Below are 18,732 nucleotides of genomic sequence, written 5' to 3'. Positions count from 1 at the left end.
TGTACCCACACTGACAGGGATCTCCAGGATAAAAGTTCTGTTACGTGGAATATTCTATAGACTGCCTTCTTTACATGTTCTGAATGCGACTGCTGTTTTCAAGTGGTTTGTATAAAGTTTTTCAGGTGAAGCTGATTTTAATCCAACTGTATTGTTTGTTGTACCTTAATTGATTTTTATTACCGATGTAATCATAAAGCATTTTTATGAATGATCTCTGGCAGAAAATGGTGGTTTAGGGGTTTAATGAAATTAGGACTATATAAAAATAATGCAGTAGAGCCTCACGTATGACAGACACAGCTGAGCTACTGCTTTCAACAAAGCCACTTGGAGAGATTGCAAGTTTTCCTGGTTTTGCCTAAACTGCATCAAATTTGCACAACTTGCAAGCAGAAGGACAGGTCTTTTCTTGCCAAGTTCTGCAAGCTAAAACAATCTTTGTAGAAATTAAGAGCAGGTGAAACTAGTACACCGAATGTGGTGCTTTTTGTTTTACTGAAGTAATTTGTGTAGGAATTTTTTTGTATCAAATATAGGAGAAGTCTTTGACGACAGCAAGAAATGTAGTGTGGCATTTCTACTTGCCGTTTGTTCCTTGGTCTTTCTTTGTTCTTCCCGGTCTGGAGAGTCCACATAGCTAACACTGAGTAGTCGCATAGGAGTATCAGACATCAGGAATGTATTTTTACTGCTCTGCAAGTTTATTTCAATGCTGTTGTTACTTTGATGTTGCATAGGAGGGATTTTTAGTTTTTTGCATTGCTCAGTCAACTTTTGCATGACATTCATCCTCTCGTTTTGGCTGCAGTGCTGCTTGTTGGACCCTGCTGCCTTCTGTAGTGGTTGATACAGGTAGAAATTCCAAACAGGAGGAGCCCCAAACCTACCCTTTCCTTCTTGGAATAGTTGTTCCTTCTATGCTTCCACTTGTGAAATAACAAGAGGTAAGCTGTTTTATTGAGCAACCATCTGCTACATTAAAAAAAAAAAAAGCTCATTTGGTGTTTGATAAACCATACAGCCATGTCCTATTTGGGCCATAAAAGCAAATTCTCTGGGTTTGACCGTGTTGGACAGGACAGTTCTTCATTTTGGTGCAAAATGGCTTCCTCCATATAATTCCCCCTAGAGCACACAAGACATGTGCATTTTTCCTAATGCACAGTTGAACTGTAACGTTATACCACTTTAACTCCATCACCGAAGCAGCCGCATTGCTGAGCTAGAGCTGGAAAACAGTGAAGAAACTCTGAAGTAATTGGAACATCCACTTGTCCAATTTTCAGTTTCTTGAAGTAAGCAGGAGTACTGCCCTGAAAACATGCTTTTTCTGATGTTGCTGCTAAGAAGGTTGCATGCCATTTTACATGTTTGCTTATCATCATAATTAATACATTTAAATGCCTTTTTATTGTTGCCAAGGGAATGAAAATGCTGGAAAATACAGTTGTAAAGATGGCAAAATGGTTCTAGTGCAGGGCACTGAGAATTCATCTGGGTTTTGCTGCCTTGCTGTAAACAATCACAAAAATCTTTCCTCTTAAAAATGTTTAACTATATGATAGCAGTCCATGGACAGTCTTCAGTATTTCTCCACAGGAAGCAGCAAGTAGAAAAGAAACCCACATTACTTATAGAACTTAAGACAACAGGAATCATCTTTCCCATTTCCATTAATAAGTGGATGAACTGTACAGAATAAGGTGAACACACAGTAGAGAAGTTTATTTTTATTTAAAAATGCTTATCTATAATGGATCAGGCTTAGTTTTTTAAAAAAACATGAAGGACTACTGTTAATTTATCCCCAAGGTGATTACAGCAGATTCCCTGCCTCATGCAACTAAAAATTTTAGTGATAGACAACACTATGTAAACAACCGTTCCAAGTGAGTATCTTGCTTTGTTCAGCCAGAAGTCGTTTAAAAGTCTATACAGTAGACAGACATTGTCTACTATAGAAGAGTAGGCTCATTGTCTACTAGAAATCTACTGCTCTATGCTACATTCCTGTAGCACTTGAAGCCACTGAGAATAAGACTGTATTCCTTTATACTTTTGAACATTGGTTTTACACAGCTTTTCAGAGGCCCTGCTGTCAGACTTGTAACAAGTGTGCTTGTACAAAGGTGGTCTTGTTTATGGGAAGGACAACATCTAGCTGGCTAGCAGGAAGCCTAATTAGGTTTGGCTAGTGTACAGAAATACAGACAAAACAATTTGTTTTAAAAGAATTCTCTAACAGTGTATTGATTACCTTAAGGATTTTGTCGGTGTTGGGATTATACCAGTTTCAAGTTAAAGCCATTCATTCAACTTGGACACTGTTTGTTCTTTTGTTTGTACTGTTTTGTGTTCTTTGTTAATCACTAATAAATTCCTGAATAACTTCATCTCAGCTGTAATTGTTTACAGATTAAGCCCTAAGAAAATGCCCCTTTTACTCAAAATATGTGTAAACATTATGATGCTAAAATGGGCCATTATTTGCAGAAAATAACTTAATAGCCCAGATTTACCAATACTTGTCAGTTAGAAGAGATGCTTATACCTCCTTTCCTGCTTAAAGCATTTCTTTCCCTGCTATGTTGACTGTAGTAGCCCAGACCAGTTAACCCCAACTTAAATGGTGAAGAAAACAAAGTAACCAAGAACATACTAGTAGAGGCCAGTGCTTTTGTTAGGCTTGCCACCTGAAACTTGAATTCTATCAGTGAACTGTTTACCTATTCAGTCTTAAAAGGCACCATATGACTTGAGATCTGCCTTTTACTCTATGACCACTCTTCCTTCTTTCATCCGCAAAAAAACAACCTTCCATTTGCATATTTCAGCATCTTAAGGTACATGAGTTGTAAACAAGTATACTGAGGAATGACGTGCCTCAGAAGTAGTTACGAAATGAAGAGCATTAAGAAAAAGTCAGGACAAATTTGTATATTCTTAAATGGAACCGCTCATGGGGAAGTTATTCCCGTCTGTCTGCTCCCATGCTGTCTTGACAGAGGTTGCTTCATAGCTCACAAATGCTCCAAACACTGGTGTCAGACTTGAACAGCAGGCTACACACAATGCAGGATGGACTGCAGTTAAGGGTGCCTTCGTGATACTAGAGGGTAGTTGTAGCTTATCACAAGTCAATAGTTTCTAGATTACATTTGACAAGTTACAGAAAAGACAAAGTATATTAACAACATACATTGTGCATAACAGTACTACACAACTGCAGCCACCTGCAGGAGATATTGAGTTGTCTGGTAAATGCATAGTCTGGTTTACCTTCCTCAGAAGTCTGGCAGAGATTAGTCACTTTGGACAGCTGAAATGATTGCTATTAAAAAGGGAAGCATCTGTCTGTCTGCTTTTTAGCAGTAGGTAGTGGCTGGGTGAGTGAAGGGTAGTCATAGCACACCATTTCAGATAGCTTCTGTCATGGAAAGTTCTGAAGTCTGTTTGAATTTTTAGAGTCTACACTCCTGCAAGTTAGTGGTAACTGAGCCATACTGTAGTACTGATCTTGTGAACAAAGCTTTCAGAAAAATCTTCCTCCTCATCTCTTAAGAAGAAGACACTATTGTCAGAATCCCCTTGTTTAACCTAAAAGCTAAGAACACAACCAGGACAAGTGTTTCAGCCTAGATACAGATAGTGATTTCACTTAGTAGACCCAGGAAAATATATCACACTGCAACTATATCTGAGGACTACAGTCATGCTTTGTGAATCATATCTACATTACAGTAAATGGTGTCAGAATACGCACAGACCAGATTGCAGCACGGGCCATTTTTCATCTTTTCTGTGTTTTGTCAAATTAAGTTAGCTCCTCTTAAAACCAGGCTGGAGATTTCTCTACTGCATTGCTCAGGGGAGAGATCCATCCTTGGCAGAGGACTGCTCATCTACCAGCAATCCACACCTCTGTATCGTTATGTAGTATGACTGTACAAGTTAGCCGACTTCAAAGTTACTACACTTACTGCCAGCTGATTTCAGTTTTATAATTTGTAGGAAGGAGAGAGTCGTTGCAGAGGTCAAGCTGCTTCAAAACAAGCTTCCAGAGATTTAACATGATTTTTTTCACCACTGAAACAGTACTAAAACTTCACAAGAAAATACTACTTCATTTGGGTCCTTGTTGAAGCCTTGAGAAGATAATCAAAACATTCTCATCACTTTGCTTTCATCATGGCTGCATTTATATGAAGTGACTAACTTGTGTCATGAACCTCCTTTGCTCACAACCTCTGTCGTTCTTCACCTTGCTCAGATAAGTGGTTCTTCACATCTTCAGGGTTTTGAACTAGTTAGGAAAAATGTACAGAAATCTCTTTAAGAGGCAGAACTGGTTGTTGTTCATCTAGAAAACAATCTAGAACACAGCAGGAGAAATTCCAAAAGGGTTGTTAAATATTGTATCGTACAGCAAAGCTACAGATATTGTCCCCACCATATCTTTTAACGGTAGCTTCAGTCATGCTACATGGAACATAGGTCACACTGACAACTTGAGAGAAGGGTCAAAGAACAAACAGAAATAAGCTAGCTGTATCTGTTACAAGATACAATACAAAATATCATCTTAAAGTTTTCAGTTTGGTATACTTGGGTTAAAACTTTTGGGTTTTTTACCATTGTCAATCCCCGCAAGTGCTGCTTGCTTGTCTGTTTCCGATTCAGCTTCGTTTTCATCTAAACTGTAATCAATATTCTTGTCCTGGTTCAGTGCTTCCTGTTCCTGTTTGTCTGGAAAAGTGATAATTCATTTTATGCTTTATCATAAGGCCATCTGCACAAGAAACAGTTACTGTTAACAGTCTTCCACAGAATTTACTTTGCTGCTGAATGAACTGCTGTTCAGTGTAGGTTTTCATGTTATTTTTCCTTTTGAACTGTTAAATTTTAAAGCAGCTTTTGCTATTAATCTTGTCTAAAGAACTAGATAAATTAGTTTTCTGTGATTTGAAGAGTGTAAAAAATTCTGTCAGCACTCAACTGGACAGCAAGGAAAAGCATTAAACAAGTTCAGAATACATTAAAGGACAGTCTAAGGAAGCGTAAAACCTGAATCCAGTGTTGAGAACTGCACTGTGGTGGTGGTTTTAAATTTATTACTACCATCCTAAACTGTATCTCAGCTACCCCCTTTTGGTTTTAGTCTAACTAAGCAGAAAGCTGTGAATATAGCATAAAAAAGAAGAGTATTTTGTGAAGTGCTAACTTGACACAAAAGTGCTTTTATGTAAGAGATTTTCTTCACCCAGTCATTAAATCATCTCAAGCAATTTTTATTGACTATCATCTTAAGATCTCTTTAAATTAGAGAGCTCAGAAGTAAATGGAAACATTATTTCTGATTGCCAGACTACCACCCTTACTTTTCAGTTAACCAGCCAGGAAAAAGCGTAACAGCACAGAGGTATAAGCATACTCCAGTAAAGAGAAACCAAAGTCTGTGGTTCTGAGTGTTCTCAAGCCAAACCCTCTAACTGGTAAATGGCTTAGAAACAGGCTTGACAATTTTTAGCCTTATGTTGCCCATGGTCAGACCACCATATCAAATGGATTTTTACAGTTGTAGATCTAAAGGTCTCAAACTTTTAGGTTCCTTTGGCTGCAAGGAACCTATGCAGTAAGGTATGGCATTTTTGTTGAACAATCGAGCCTTAAGAACATCCTGCTAGTCTTTCTAGCTCACAGAAACTTTCACAGGCTACATGGCGAAGTTTTTTCTTGCACTATTGAAGGATGAGGGTTTTTTTTACCTAATCTTTCTGCTACTTACTTCTGTTAAAATGTAAGTTGTTTAGGTAACTTACATATTCACATCTCTTTGGGGACAGCCTCCCCTGGCCAGCATCTTTTTGGAGTGGATAAATACTACTTTAGCAATGTAGATGAAATTGTTGCCAAGTTATCAATACTGTTAATATCATTACTTGTGACTATGAAGGCATTTACTAGAAAAGGATAAACAGCACTTTTTGTGGGCATCAGTTCCATGCTCTGACTGCGATAAGGCTTCCTCTTGATAACTCTGCCTGGGCTACTGGCTCCACCTCAGACTGAGTTCCTCAAGATAGAGGGGTTTCTAGATTCTGGTCAGGTTTAGATACAACATCAATACTCTGCTGCTCAGCGCTGTGTACATGCGGTTCAGGGTCAGCTGTGGTAGATACCACAAACTGGCACCTTTGAAACACCTGATCTGCAGTTTTGCAGACTCACAGCAATAAACTTCAGATACCTGAAGTGTTAAGTCAAGCTTTGTTAATGCTAGCTTATTTTGAGATGGGGCCAGCTAGCATTTACACATGCTACAAAAAGACTTAACTGCAAAATGTCAATGTGTGATCTCTCTCCATTCATCAAAACTTTGGACATCTCATCCTTTTTGCCTCAATATCTGAAAGTTTTGGGGCTAATTTCCCCGAATGCCTTGAACAGACAATGGAAAGAAAGACCAAAAGGCTGCTACGGTGATACAGAAGAACCCAGCCTGGTAGCTGCATGTTGCACTAGCAGAAGGCTCCACTTTTATCCACGGACTGTACAAGACTGCTAGGAACCTTTTACATGTCACACTAACCTTTAGGAAACCTTATACTACGTCTGGCCAGTGGTCACTACTGCAGAAACCATGGCCTATTATACACTTCAATTTCTTTACTGTTGTCAACAACATGTGACATGCTACCAACCGGCATTTCCAGGGGGCAAGTCATCCTGCTTAGTATCGAGATTTAGGAGCTGCTCCCTCTCAATTTCCTCACTGGCAGCCTGCCCTGCTGCCGGCTGTATCACATCTTGCACTGCTGCATCTTTTTCATCTTCAGATGGATCCAGCACCTTCTCTGATTCAGGCAGCACCTCCTTAGGACCTGCAGCAGCCTTGAGTGAGTCCTGTGTTTTTTTCAGCTCACTAGAAAGCCTCTCCTCTTCCGCGGTAGGCTCCTGTTTTCTGTTGTCAGGTAGGGCATTTGTTCTTTCTGAAAACAATAAAAAATATTCTGAGTAAAAAAATATTAATGCCTTTCACTAGTGGCACACGTTAAAAGCCTTCAATAAATACTGCTTTATCTTTCTCATTAAATTCTTGGTTTTCCTGTGAAAGAACATCTTCAACCACATTAGTTCCGAAGAGAAAGTCAAAGACAACCCATGTTTTTCCTACTGGGAACAAGTAAAGAATGAGACTTGTAGAGTCTACCATGGCTCTGTTTGCTGTCAATAGATTCACGCTTCTATTTAAAATTTTGATATGTGACGTTAACAAATGGAGTAGGTGAAACAGCAGTTTAAATAAAAATGGAAGTGTGCTATAGAAGCATCAGGTTTCTGTGTTACATTTCACTATCAATAAAACTGATAAGTGTTCAAAAGTAGCTCAAACCACAACACACTCACATGGGCAGATGTGCAAGTAAATCAAGGCTGTTGTTATTTTTAAGTAAGAAGAGGAAGTGCAGGAGGGCTATTACTTTTAGCAGATATTACCATATCTTTTTTCCCTGTGTATCTGTATTTTTAATTAAACCCAAACCAATAAAATTTCCCTCAATAAACTATATATAGATGTTGTCTTCAGCTAATAGCTCACTCAGTTGCATACTCCCAAGACTAATTTAAGAGAGCATGTAAGAATACTTAAATAGGAAACTGAATTGCCATCACACACAGTACTCTGCCAAACCAACACCCACTTACATTAATAGTTTGCGAGTTTAGTGCCAAAAGCAACCATTAGCTTAACTAATCTAATCTCCTTCATATCATTTCCCTTATTCACATTTTTCCCAGTGACAGCACATGGGAAGCACAGATGTGTGTTCATTTAAGGTATAACTTTCAGGTATTCCATAGGATGGCGTAGCAGGCTAGATATGTCAAAATTATTAAAAAAGCAAACTTTAAAGGTGCTTGAAAATCATTGCTTCCCAAACCAGGATATTTTCTCCATATTAAATAAGGAACAAGACGCCAGAATTGTCAGTATTTGTATTTTTCTTCACATGCAATATGTCAATTAAAACAAAGTTGAACCAGTAGAAATGCTAGCAATAAAAATGCTTGAATAGATATTATACCTCTCCATATCTGGGAAATTGATGACAGTTCAGTCAACTGGTGTCACTTCTTACATTTAATCTTGCATACAAGAATGATTTTTAAATACTCAATTACATTACAAACGTTCTTAAATAGTTCCTAGTAAGACAGTGACTTCAAGCTCACCTTTAGCCTGCAGCAGGTCCATCTTTTTTACTGTAGGTACTGCTTTAGGTACATCTTCATTGTGTTTCTGCTGTTCCAAGTCAGCCTGCTTGAAATCAGTTTCCTTCAAGGCTGGCAGCTGAATATTAACCTATAAAGTGGTTGTACACAGAACAAGAACTTAGCAGGGGAAAAAAAATCCTAACACACTTTGAAATATTTGGACTGAAATATTTACTGCTGATTAAGTACCATGCAGTCTTGACTACCAGTGATGTTTCTGCATAGCAGCAATAGTCATAGGGAGAATTTAGGGCAACTTCTTTAATCTAACTGCAGCCAGCCCTGAGGTTACTGTTCTTGGTTAGTGTTTCATAAGAAACACTGTTATTCTCTGAGGGTCAGAACTGTAACACCACACATTCTTCTACTGTTGCTCTGCTACTTAGTCAAGGTCAGCAGAACAAGCAAACAGATGGCATTAACTACTGTTAGTAATCTACACAGACATGCAAGCTGAGTTTGGGCACTGTAAAACTTCAATTAGGCAAGCCTGTACAGAACTGGTCTAAAACTATGTTGAATGCAGGATTAAGAAAGAAAAACGTAAATAAATCAACTAGAAAACAGTATCTATTTAAGGTGAGGAAGCTTCCTTAAGAATGTATTAAATACTATTCCTAGAATGCTCTCAGCATCTGTCCTGCTTAAAGATTAATGGCTAAGATGTACACCACCTTGAAGATCTTCCCATTTAGCAATTCAAATTTTATGTACAATTGGTATTAGCATTTAATTGGTGGAGAGCTACATCAATGCAGTTCACACAAGCACTGAACATGAAATGCGCCTGGAACCTATGCTGCACCATACCAGCCTTGGTGCAAAAAACCAGACTGTAATGAAACCGTTCTGAAGGGATCTTTGCATGGGGTTTTGCTTTGTTTAAAATAACCAAAAGACATAGAGAAAGAACAAGCGTATGCTTAGAGACATAAACCTTTTTATACCTGGTACTATACAAATGAATAGGAAATGTCACAGTATAGAAAATCATACAGTCAAAAGTTTTCTGTTATGATTGTTGATAAGACTGCAGCTACCAATTGTTCTAAGTAAATAAAACACTAGGTTTTCAAGTGTTCATGCAGTGACTTAGAAAAATGTCTGCAGAAAGAGGTGGTTAAATAACCAAGAAGCCAAAGTTGTTAAGGTTTTGTAGTATATGATTACTTGATTGTTTTGAAAACGTTTAAGTTGAGTCAAAGCCAAGCATAACTGAAAACTTCATTGGGTCAACGCCATGAAGTCCAACACCAACAAAAATAATGCAGTATTAACTCTTAAGAAAGCTTGAGAAGCATGTATTTCCACAGAATATTTGATTATTTGAGTGAGGATATTCTGAAGAACTCCATCTTCCTTCAGTTATTAAAACAAAAATGCTGTATTTAAAAACCCTTATATTTTATAACCTGCGCTTGAGGTCTCTACAGAAGAAATCATCAGAAGCTGAACATAAGACCGTTTTTCACTTCATGTTGGGCATGAAGTCGTCCGCAAAAATACTTATCAGCGAGAAATTACTTCTTAATTAAACATGTGACATATTACTGCCCCTTGAGCTGCTGAAGATGGCTACTGCGTTCCTGATCCATGAGGTGGAGAGGAGCGGGACCAAGGTCTGGCAATCACCCCGTGCCGATGGTCACGTTCAAGTGCAGGTGTGCAGTGAGGACAAGTGGGGAAGAATAACCTAACTGATGATGCCTCTGCTACTTGTTGCTGATCAGGATGACTGGCCTGGCCCATGGTCACCCCCCCACATATCAGAGCAATCAGGCACATATAGCAGAGTTACGCTAACCTGACACCACACCCATAGAACAAAGAACCAAAAGTGACCCTGAAAGCATAAGTATTAATAAGGTTTTATGCATTGAATCCAATATATATTATATTTAGATGACTTATAGAAACCATGGGGTTTGTGCATTGGAAATGGCTTGATGTATAGCCCTGGAGTTTTCGGGAGCTCTACGTGTCAGTAGAGGCTGCACCAGCCGGGCCAGGCCGAAACAACATGTTGTGTCCCTTATCAGCTGCACTTCACAAGAGGTGAAGAAGAAGAAAAGAGCTGGGCCGACTGCCAACCCAGACGTCATCACTCCAGACCACTCGAGAATGGACCCTAAGAGAGCAAGTGGAGCAAGCCATGGTCGGAGCTCCCTCTCAGCTGGGAGTTTCACCACCAGACCGTCTGCAAGATCTTCACCTGCAGTAACCTCGTGGGCACATCTACAAAGACTTTGTCACTGAACTCTGGACAGGTCATACAGTACCTCACAAACCCTTACAGGATATTAATATCAGTCTAGAATTAAGCTTATACCCTTGACTTAGAATTGTAACACTATAGGTAATAAACTAACCATTTAAGTGCAATGCTGAGTCCTACTCTGTTACCGTCGGGGTGTGACAACATGCAAAAGCCCTTAGCTTATATTATCTTAAATTTCTAGCTCAGCAATTTTTAATGATGGTGTCAAATAAATTAGAAGAGTGTATGCTGATATTTTTTTTCAGTGGTTGGATAAAAAGGTAATAATTGGAACATGTTGTATATTCCTCAAACAAAACATACATCATTCCTTAAAATACAGAGCTGTAAGAAAAGCTGGGTATTTATTAACCAACCAACACTACATTTTGTTTCTTTGTTTCATTTTAACTCTGACCTTTCCATTACCTATGCAGGTACATCTTACAAAGGGCAATCATTCCAGCGAAGAAGACAGGCTGAAAACGTACATAGATTTGCTCAAGGTCTCCTTGCACTAATGATAAATATCTCTGGTTTTGCACAAGAAAAAAAATTTCAATCCTTGGGCAAACAAACAACTGAGAAGGTTACAGCTTGACATAAAAAACGCTGTCACAGGTATTAGGGAACACAAACAGAATTTATTTAGGCTGTAGCTACATTCATAGTTCTTTCATCTGGGACCATCCCATCTATAGATTAAAAGGAGAACAGATAACCTACCCTCCATCATTTGCTGTCTGCTTTCAGAAAAGATTGCTTCCAGCTACGGGACTTACTGCTGGAGACTGAAAATTGAACCTACAGAGGGGCTTCAGCCAAACTGCTCAGATTCCTGCTGGGATGATTTCCCTTCTAAACTGGAAATGGTAAAAAAAAAAACCCCACAAAACAACAAAAAGAGAGCATCTGGTGCAAGGAACTGTAATGAAAATCTGCTGCAAAGGCACACTAGAAATCGAGTTGACCACCTCTCTGGTATGGTCTTCTACATGTTAACTTTCCAAATAGTATGTTATACCTTGACATTAAACAAGATACATTTGTTTGACAATCATGTATCACCTCCAAAGGATAGGCTTTTTATTTACGTATTACTATATAGTTACTATCACTAGTTTCTATTTACTTATTTAATTTACTTTTTTACTTATTATATATTGTTGATAAAAATTATTGACAAATAAGAGCTTTAACTTACTTTTTTGAGGAATAGTTGGCTAGCATTTCCTTTCTCTAATGCTTCATTCACGTTGCAGCTGTCATACAACACAGGTTCCCAGCATAAAAGGTCACAAAATATTTCTGCAGCTCCCTCTCCTACCATTTAACATAAAGGACTGAACACAGACTGGAACCATTGTCTGAACACCCAGCAGTCTCCAGGCAAATGTTTTAGCCATTTTCTCTCACCCCTTTCCAACTATTTACAAAACCCAGCTTCAACTCGTATTATGTTAGGCCTTCCACTTCCATAAGTCATCAAATTGTTTCTCCTACTAGCCTTTTCCTAGCCAAAGGAAAAAACAGCATGTGCCACCAGACCCCACTGCCTTCGCAATGAGTGTTGGCCACTAGGGTCTGGGGCAAAGGCCCCACTGCAACCATATGTAAAAACTGTAACTTCACTGAAGAAGTATCAATAATTCACATGCCAAGACATCAGGACGATCTGAAACTTCCATTTTGTGGGATTTCCTTCCATCCTCCATACCTCGAGAAGAAAGAGTCAGCTGGCATGCAGACAAGCCGATGCGGCAAGCCTGCCCTACCCTAATGAGCCGTCTCATGTCACATACATCTTTTCGTGGTTCTTTTGACTCAGAATGTCCAAAAGCTAACAGCTACAACACTTGATCTTCCCCTCATTCCCACTGTAAAAGGCTGAAATGGGTGTTTCTGAGAAAATTCATAGCTGATGGATCTCAGAGACACTGAGCCTACAATACCACATTCAAGGCTTGCTGCTACTCTGAAGTACAGACAACACACAAAGCAACTAAGCTGTTATAGTCAAAAGGAGTTGTGAACCAAAGCTCAACTACTCTTTAGTCAGCTACATACTGCCAGCATCACCTCTGGAATTCTGCCCACCTCAAAAACACAGTGATTTGGAGTCGCCTGCAGGACCTCTGTCTTGTTTCATCTTTGGAATCACTCAATTTCCCCACTGATCAGAAACATTCAACAAATCTGAAGAAGAGCAGTACAAAACTTAATGAGACAGGCTAGTGTTAGCTGGAGATACCAGAAAGGTGGAAAACCCCCTAAGAACTACAATGAAAAAGATTTTAAAGAAATTACTCAGACTTTACCTGGCTATTTCTTTTTGAATCTTCTGAGAGGTCTTTGTTTTCTTTGACTTGTATATCACTAGCCTTTTTTGTAAGCTCATCTATCCTTTCTTCACATTGTTCTTTCAATTCTTTCATCTGATTGATGCACTGTGACCTGAAGAAAACATGAAGTGAACAGTTGTTGACTTTCATCCATGCACTTCTAAAATGTTCTTCTGTGAAATGCTTTACTCCTTTTTTTCAATTTTGTTATTTTCTTCATTCTGTTTTCTGTGATTGTATGTGAGAAGTCAGTAGGAAAAAATGAAATGTTAACCTGCGTCCTAAGGACAAACTTGTGGTGCAGGTAGTCCAGGTTCTACTTGAAGAAATTAAATTGCTTCTGCTAGACCAGCCCAACAGGCTACACAAATTTTGTCTTTCAGTATCCAGTCAGTTTCGGTGAAATCAAAATCAATTTTGATCCCTGATGCATTTCTAGTATGGTAACAGAAAGGCGTATTTAGATTTTAGCTAGGGAGAGGAAACAACAAGATACTAGTTGAAATAAAAAACAGGTGTGAGCTACTGCTAGCAAACTGAACTCTTTCTCAATATTTCATCAAGCTGCAATGCTGCAAGAAATAACAAAACATGTTACAGAAATGGAGTTCATCAGTAGCTATTTTAAGTTCCAAAAGGAATTATTTCCTAAGGATGCAAGTGTTGTGTATCTTTTGCATACTTCTAACAGTTACACAGTGCCCTTAGTGCCTTAACCTTCCTGACACCAGAATTATTCTGTCTGCCGTTCTGTAGCCTGCCTTCTGCTCACAGCTCTGCAAACTGTTGGTAAGCCCTAGGCTGCTGTGGCAGTGCTCTTCCTGAAGCTGCCAGGGCAGCATTTTCCCCTGTTGTGGCTCTGCTAAGGATCCTGTGCAAACCCTAGCACTGCTGTCAAGCTAGATTTCTCATGGGAAGTGGCTACCACTAGGGCAAGATCAAGCTTTCCCCCCACTCTCTTCACAACCTGTTTTGTAAATTTTGGGTTATATTAGAATAAGAACAAGGTTTAGTGCATAACAAGGCAGATAAGTCACTCCATAACTCACACACAGAAGTTTCTAAGCAGAAGGCTTAGAAACCACTCATCATACAACCTTAAGTACACTTTGATCCCACCGTGAACAGAAACAAACAGTCATGGGTTTGAGTGGATCCTGATGAGAAGTGCATCCTGCTATAGGAAAATATGGTGAAAAATCATCATTGTCAGCACCCACTGCACTGGAAGCTTGCCCAAAGAACAGGCTTGGCTGGAGACCACACTGCTGCTCTTCCCTCATGGTCCCGGTGGCAAAGGAGTTTGTAGGGTTTTTTTAACTGTTTTTTAATTTCTCTTCCACTCTCTCCTTTGGGATTTTTACATTTTAAGGTAACTTTGAGCCCAATGTATACTATCAGCTACAGACCCTGCAAACACATCTTTCTGTACGCAAAATCCCTTCCAGCACCCACCCTCTCTGGGTCCAGTCCTGTTCAATGTCTTTATCAATGACCTGGATGAAGGCATTGAGTGCACCCTTAGCAAGTTTGCAGATGACACTAAGCTGGGTGGGAGCATGGATCTGCTGGAGGGTAGGGAGGCTCTGCAAAGGGATCTGAACAGGCTGGACCGCTGGGCTGAGACCAATGGCATGAGGTTGAACAAGGCCAAATTCCGGGTCCTGCACTTGGGGCACAACAACCGTATTCGGTGCTACGGACTGGGGTAAGAGTGGCTAGAAAGCTGCACGGAAGAGAAGGACCTGGGGTGTTGGTTGACAGCCAACTGAACATGAGCCAGCAGTGTGCCCAGGTGGCCAAGAAGGCCAAAGGCATCTTGGCTTGTACCAGAAACGGTGTGACCAGCAGGTCCAGGGAGGTTATTCTCCCTCTGTACTCGGCACTGGTGAGACCGCACCTCGAATACTGTGTTTAGTTCTGGGCCCCTCGTCACAAGAAGGATGTTGAGGCTCTGGAGCGTGTCCAGAGAAGAGCAACGAAGCTGGTGAGGGGGCCGGAGAACAAGTCTTGCGAGAAGCGTCTGAGAGAGAGCTGGGGTTGTTTAGCCTGGAGATGAGGAGGCTGAGGGGAGACCTTACTGCTCTCTACGACTACCTGAAAGGAGGTTGTGGAGAGGAGGCAGCTGGCCTCTTCTCCCAAATGACAGAGGACAGAACAAGGGGGAATGGCCTGAAGCTCCGCCAGGGAAGGTTCAGGCTGGATATCAGAAAAACATTTTTCACGGAAAGAGTCATTGAGCACTGGAACAGGCTGCCCAGGGAGGTGTTTAAGGAACGGGTGGATGAAGTGCTTAGGGGCATGGTTAAGGGAGTGTTAGGAATGGTTGGACTCGATGATCCGGTGGGTCCTTTCCAACCTGGTGATTCTATGGTTCTATGATTCTCTCACTAAAACAGAAGAGGGATGAATTTCTGAGCCTGGCTCTAGCAGAGTGTTAATACCCCGCAGTGTAACAGCAACTGGTTCAGACAGGCATGCTCCAGTTTCTCAAGCTGCAAACAAGCTACTAGCTAATCTAGAGGAATTAGGGCACGTGCCCTCTACAACAGCAGGTCACTCAGTTTAATTGTACTTTCATGCTCCTCCACTCCCCTCTTTTTAAAATCAAAAATTCTGTTCTGTAGTTCACATCCAGAAAGGAAGTGGAATGGTAAACAAGTAAGCTATGAACTGGCAAGTTAATTACCTTTACAACTTTATGAACTGAGAAATTAATTATTACCATTTCTTCTTGACTTGGCATTATTCTACAGTCTGATTTTCCTAATGCTAATTCATGGAAGAATTATCAAAATGTCTTTGCAGTTTCAATACAGGTTGGGAAACAATGTGATTGAGAGCAGCCCTGCAGAGAAGGACTTGGGAGTGCTGGCCGATGAGAAGCTTGACATGAGCCAGCAGTGTGTGCTCACAGCCCAGGCGGCCAACCGTATCCTGGGCTGCATCAAAAGAAGTGCGGCCAGCAGGGTGAGGGAGGGGATTCTGCCCCTCTAGTCCTCTCTTGTGAGACCTCATCTAGAGTATTGTGTCCAGTTCTGGAATGCTCAGCGTAAGAAGGACATGGAGCTGTTGGAACAGGTCCAGAGGAGGGATACAAAGACGATCGGAGGGCTGGAGCACCTCCCATACAAGGACAGGCTGAGAGAGTTGGGGCTGTTCAGTCTGGAGAAGGGAAGGCTCCAAGGAGACCTTACAGCGACTTCCCAGTACCTGAAGGGGCTACAAGAAAGCTGGAGAGGGACTGTTCACAAAGGCTTGTGGTGATAGGACGAGGGGCAATGGGTATAAACTGGAGAGGAGCAGATTTAGACTTGATATAAGGAGGAATTTCTTCACAGTGAGGCTGGTGAGGCACTGGCACAGGTTGCCCTGGGAAGCAAGGCAAGTCTGTCCCATTTCTTATTAAACGCCTTTTTAAATTTTTCCTGGGTCATTATGCCAGGGAACATGCAGTCCTTTTGCACACAATACCAGTAAGCTCATAAAACTCCTGCTGACTTCTGTATGGAAAAAGCTAAGCTTGCTCCAAAAGAAAATATGCCAAGATGAAATTTCAAGTCTTGGGCATAAGAAAAAACGATTTTTGTGCCTTCCAAGTTGACAAATTTTTTCTTATGTATTACACACAATTGATTTCATGACTGTTTCATACAGTGCAATATCTGATTGTTTGAAAAGAGTGATGCACAATGTGTGCAGCTAAAAAAAAGGCATTTCAACTTCTGTCTTCTTTTTATAACAATTTCTACTACGTAATAATACTCTCTCTTCATTTTTCTACTTGATTCATCAAGTGTACTTGATTTATCAGATGCAAAACCTTCATCCACACAACTCCAAGTCAAAGGAAAAAACACTGTTACAGCACAAAAGCAGGTCTAATGCCCCCTCCTACCATGGCCTACTAAAGATGAACAGAGAGGCAAGACGACATGCTAATATTGAGGAAGGAAGATAGATTAGAAGTAATATTTTGAGGCTTTCTAATAATACTTGTTCTTCTAGATCTGAGGTTGGTTGTAAACATTTAAAATGACACTAATAAGTAAGTATTCAGTAACAGCAAAGAAGATCGTATGTAACCAAGTACTATTACATGTATGTTTCTACAACTACCAGAACACAATGCAAAGTTAGCAATGTAACTTACTTCGACAGTGAAATATTAATGTTCCAACACCCCTGCTAAAAGCACACAGGAAGCAACAAATAACAATTACATACGTTCCTGCCAGAAATTTGCGAATGCTACAGGGTGCCCAAGCTATAAAGCATTCCAAGAAAATTTGAGAGCAAAATTTGTTCTCCTTGCTTGCATAGTACATTATTCAGCAAAGTCAGGAAAGGAAGAGCAGTTCCTTGTATGGACTCCTATGCAGAGACTGCGGGAAATAGCACACCTGCCTCAGGATCGACTGGGGGCAGATGTCCCCAGCGGAGTCCCAGTTCATCTAGCGTGTGCCTGAATTATTATGTCTGTCTCTGTACCTACCCTGACAGAACCAAACTCATATTCATCATTCTAACTTGTTTAGCTCTTCACCTTGAGCAAGCCTTCACCCTGGAGCTGTACCCTCCAGATCCAACCCTCTTGTGTTAAGCAAAGAGGGATTCTTTACAGTATACTCTTATTACCAGAGGTGCTTTGTCACCAGTTTCCTCACAGAGCTGTACTACAAGACATTTCACCGGACAGGGTCAGTAAACCTGAGTCTTTAGAAACCGGACTCGCTACATTTGCCTTGTATCACTTCCCTGCACATGTGTAACAATCCAGTGCCTCAAGGACGTACCTCTTACACCGAGCATGACTGTACAGCCTATACATAGGCCTACAGATCCATTTATTCTTGCTGATCTCAGCCTCACGAAGAACATGCGAGCAAACAGAAACCCTAATTGGCAAAGAACTATCAACAGAGATCCAGGAATCACAGTCATTTAACTACACAGCGAGTAGATGGTGCTTACAATGGCAGTACGCAACTAGGGGGTGCAGTTGGATGAGAAGCTCAACACAAGCTGGCAATGTGTACCTGCAGCCTAGAAAGCCAACCGTATTCTGGGCTGCATCAAAAGAAGTGTGACCAGCAGGTTGAGGGAAGTAATTCTGCCCCTCTATTCTGCTCTCATGAGACCTTGCCTGGAGCACTGCATTCAGTTCCAGAGTCCTCAGCGCAGGAAGGATATGGACCTGTTAGAGCAAGTCCAGAGGAGGGCCACAAAGATGATCAGGGGGCCAGAGCACCTCCCATAGGAGGACAGTCTGAAAGAGTTGGTCTTGTTCAATCTGGAGAAGAGAAGGCTCTAGGGAGTCCTTATAGCAGCCTTCCAGTTCTTAAAGGGGGCTGACAGGAAAGCTGGAGAGGGAGGGGTTCTTTGTTAGGGATTGTTGTGATAGAATGAGGGGGAACAGTTTTAAGCTGAAGAAGGGGAGATTTAGATTAGGAATTTCTTCTTATTAGGAAGAAATTTTTTACTGTGACAGTGGTGATGCACTGGAATAGGCTGCCCAGAGAAGCTGCAGATGCCCCATCCCTGGAGGTGTTCAAGGCCAGGCTGGATGAGGCTTTGAGTAACCTGACCTAGTGGAAGGTGTACCTGCAGGGGGGTATGGACTTTTAAGTTCCATTCCAACCCAAAACATTTTATGATTCTATGGTATCTTAGTTCTTAAATTTCTTCAGAGTTCAGCCTCTTTATGTTTCAATTTTCTGCCCATCTCTTAAATGAGAACATTGCTACCTTTCTCCTCCTGCAATAGAAGGGACATCAACAAGTGTGGGAGAAGTCTGTAGATACTGCGATGCCAAATGTTGCAAAGTCTATGCTCTTGCTTAACATGAGTTG

At 40.7% G+C, this 18,732-nt stretch overlaps 1 protein-coding gene across 2 annotated transcripts in view; it reads right to left on the bottom strand.

The window, feature by feature from the left end:
- Window positions 1–4,167: 4,167 nt before the first annotated feature.
- Window positions 4,168–18,732, bottom strand: part of GOLM1 (golgi membrane protein 1) — a 34,401-nt gene continuing 19,836 nt past the window's right edge. For both annotated transcript variants that reach the window (XM_009561633.2, XM_054054190.1), the window contains exons 6-10: window positions 12,856–12,991; window positions 8,239–8,368; window positions 6,705–6,992; window positions 4,636–4,749; window positions 4,168–4,306 (exon numbers count right to left, since the gene is read on the bottom strand). In XM_009561633.2, the coding sequence (XP_009559928.2) occupies window positions 4,242–4,306; window positions 4,636–4,749; window positions 6,705–6,992; window positions 8,239–8,368; window positions 12,856–12,991 (733 nt within the window). In that variant the 3' untranslated portion in view covers window positions 4,168–4,241. The remainder of the gene's footprint in view (window positions 4,307–4,635; window positions 4,750–6,704; window positions 6,993–8,238; window positions 8,369–12,855; window positions 12,992–18,732) is intronic.

Source organism: Cuculus canorus, chromosome Z (genome assembly GCF_017976375.1).
Source record: "Cuculus canorus isolate bCucCan1 chromosome Z, bCucCan1.pri, whole genome shotgun sequence".
NCBI lineage: Eukaryota > Metazoa > Chordata > Aves > Cuculiformes > Cuculidae > Cuculus > Cuculus canorus.
The sequence above is the reverse complement of the archived record's forward strand: the minus strand, read 5'-3'. Positions and strand labels throughout refer to the sequence as shown.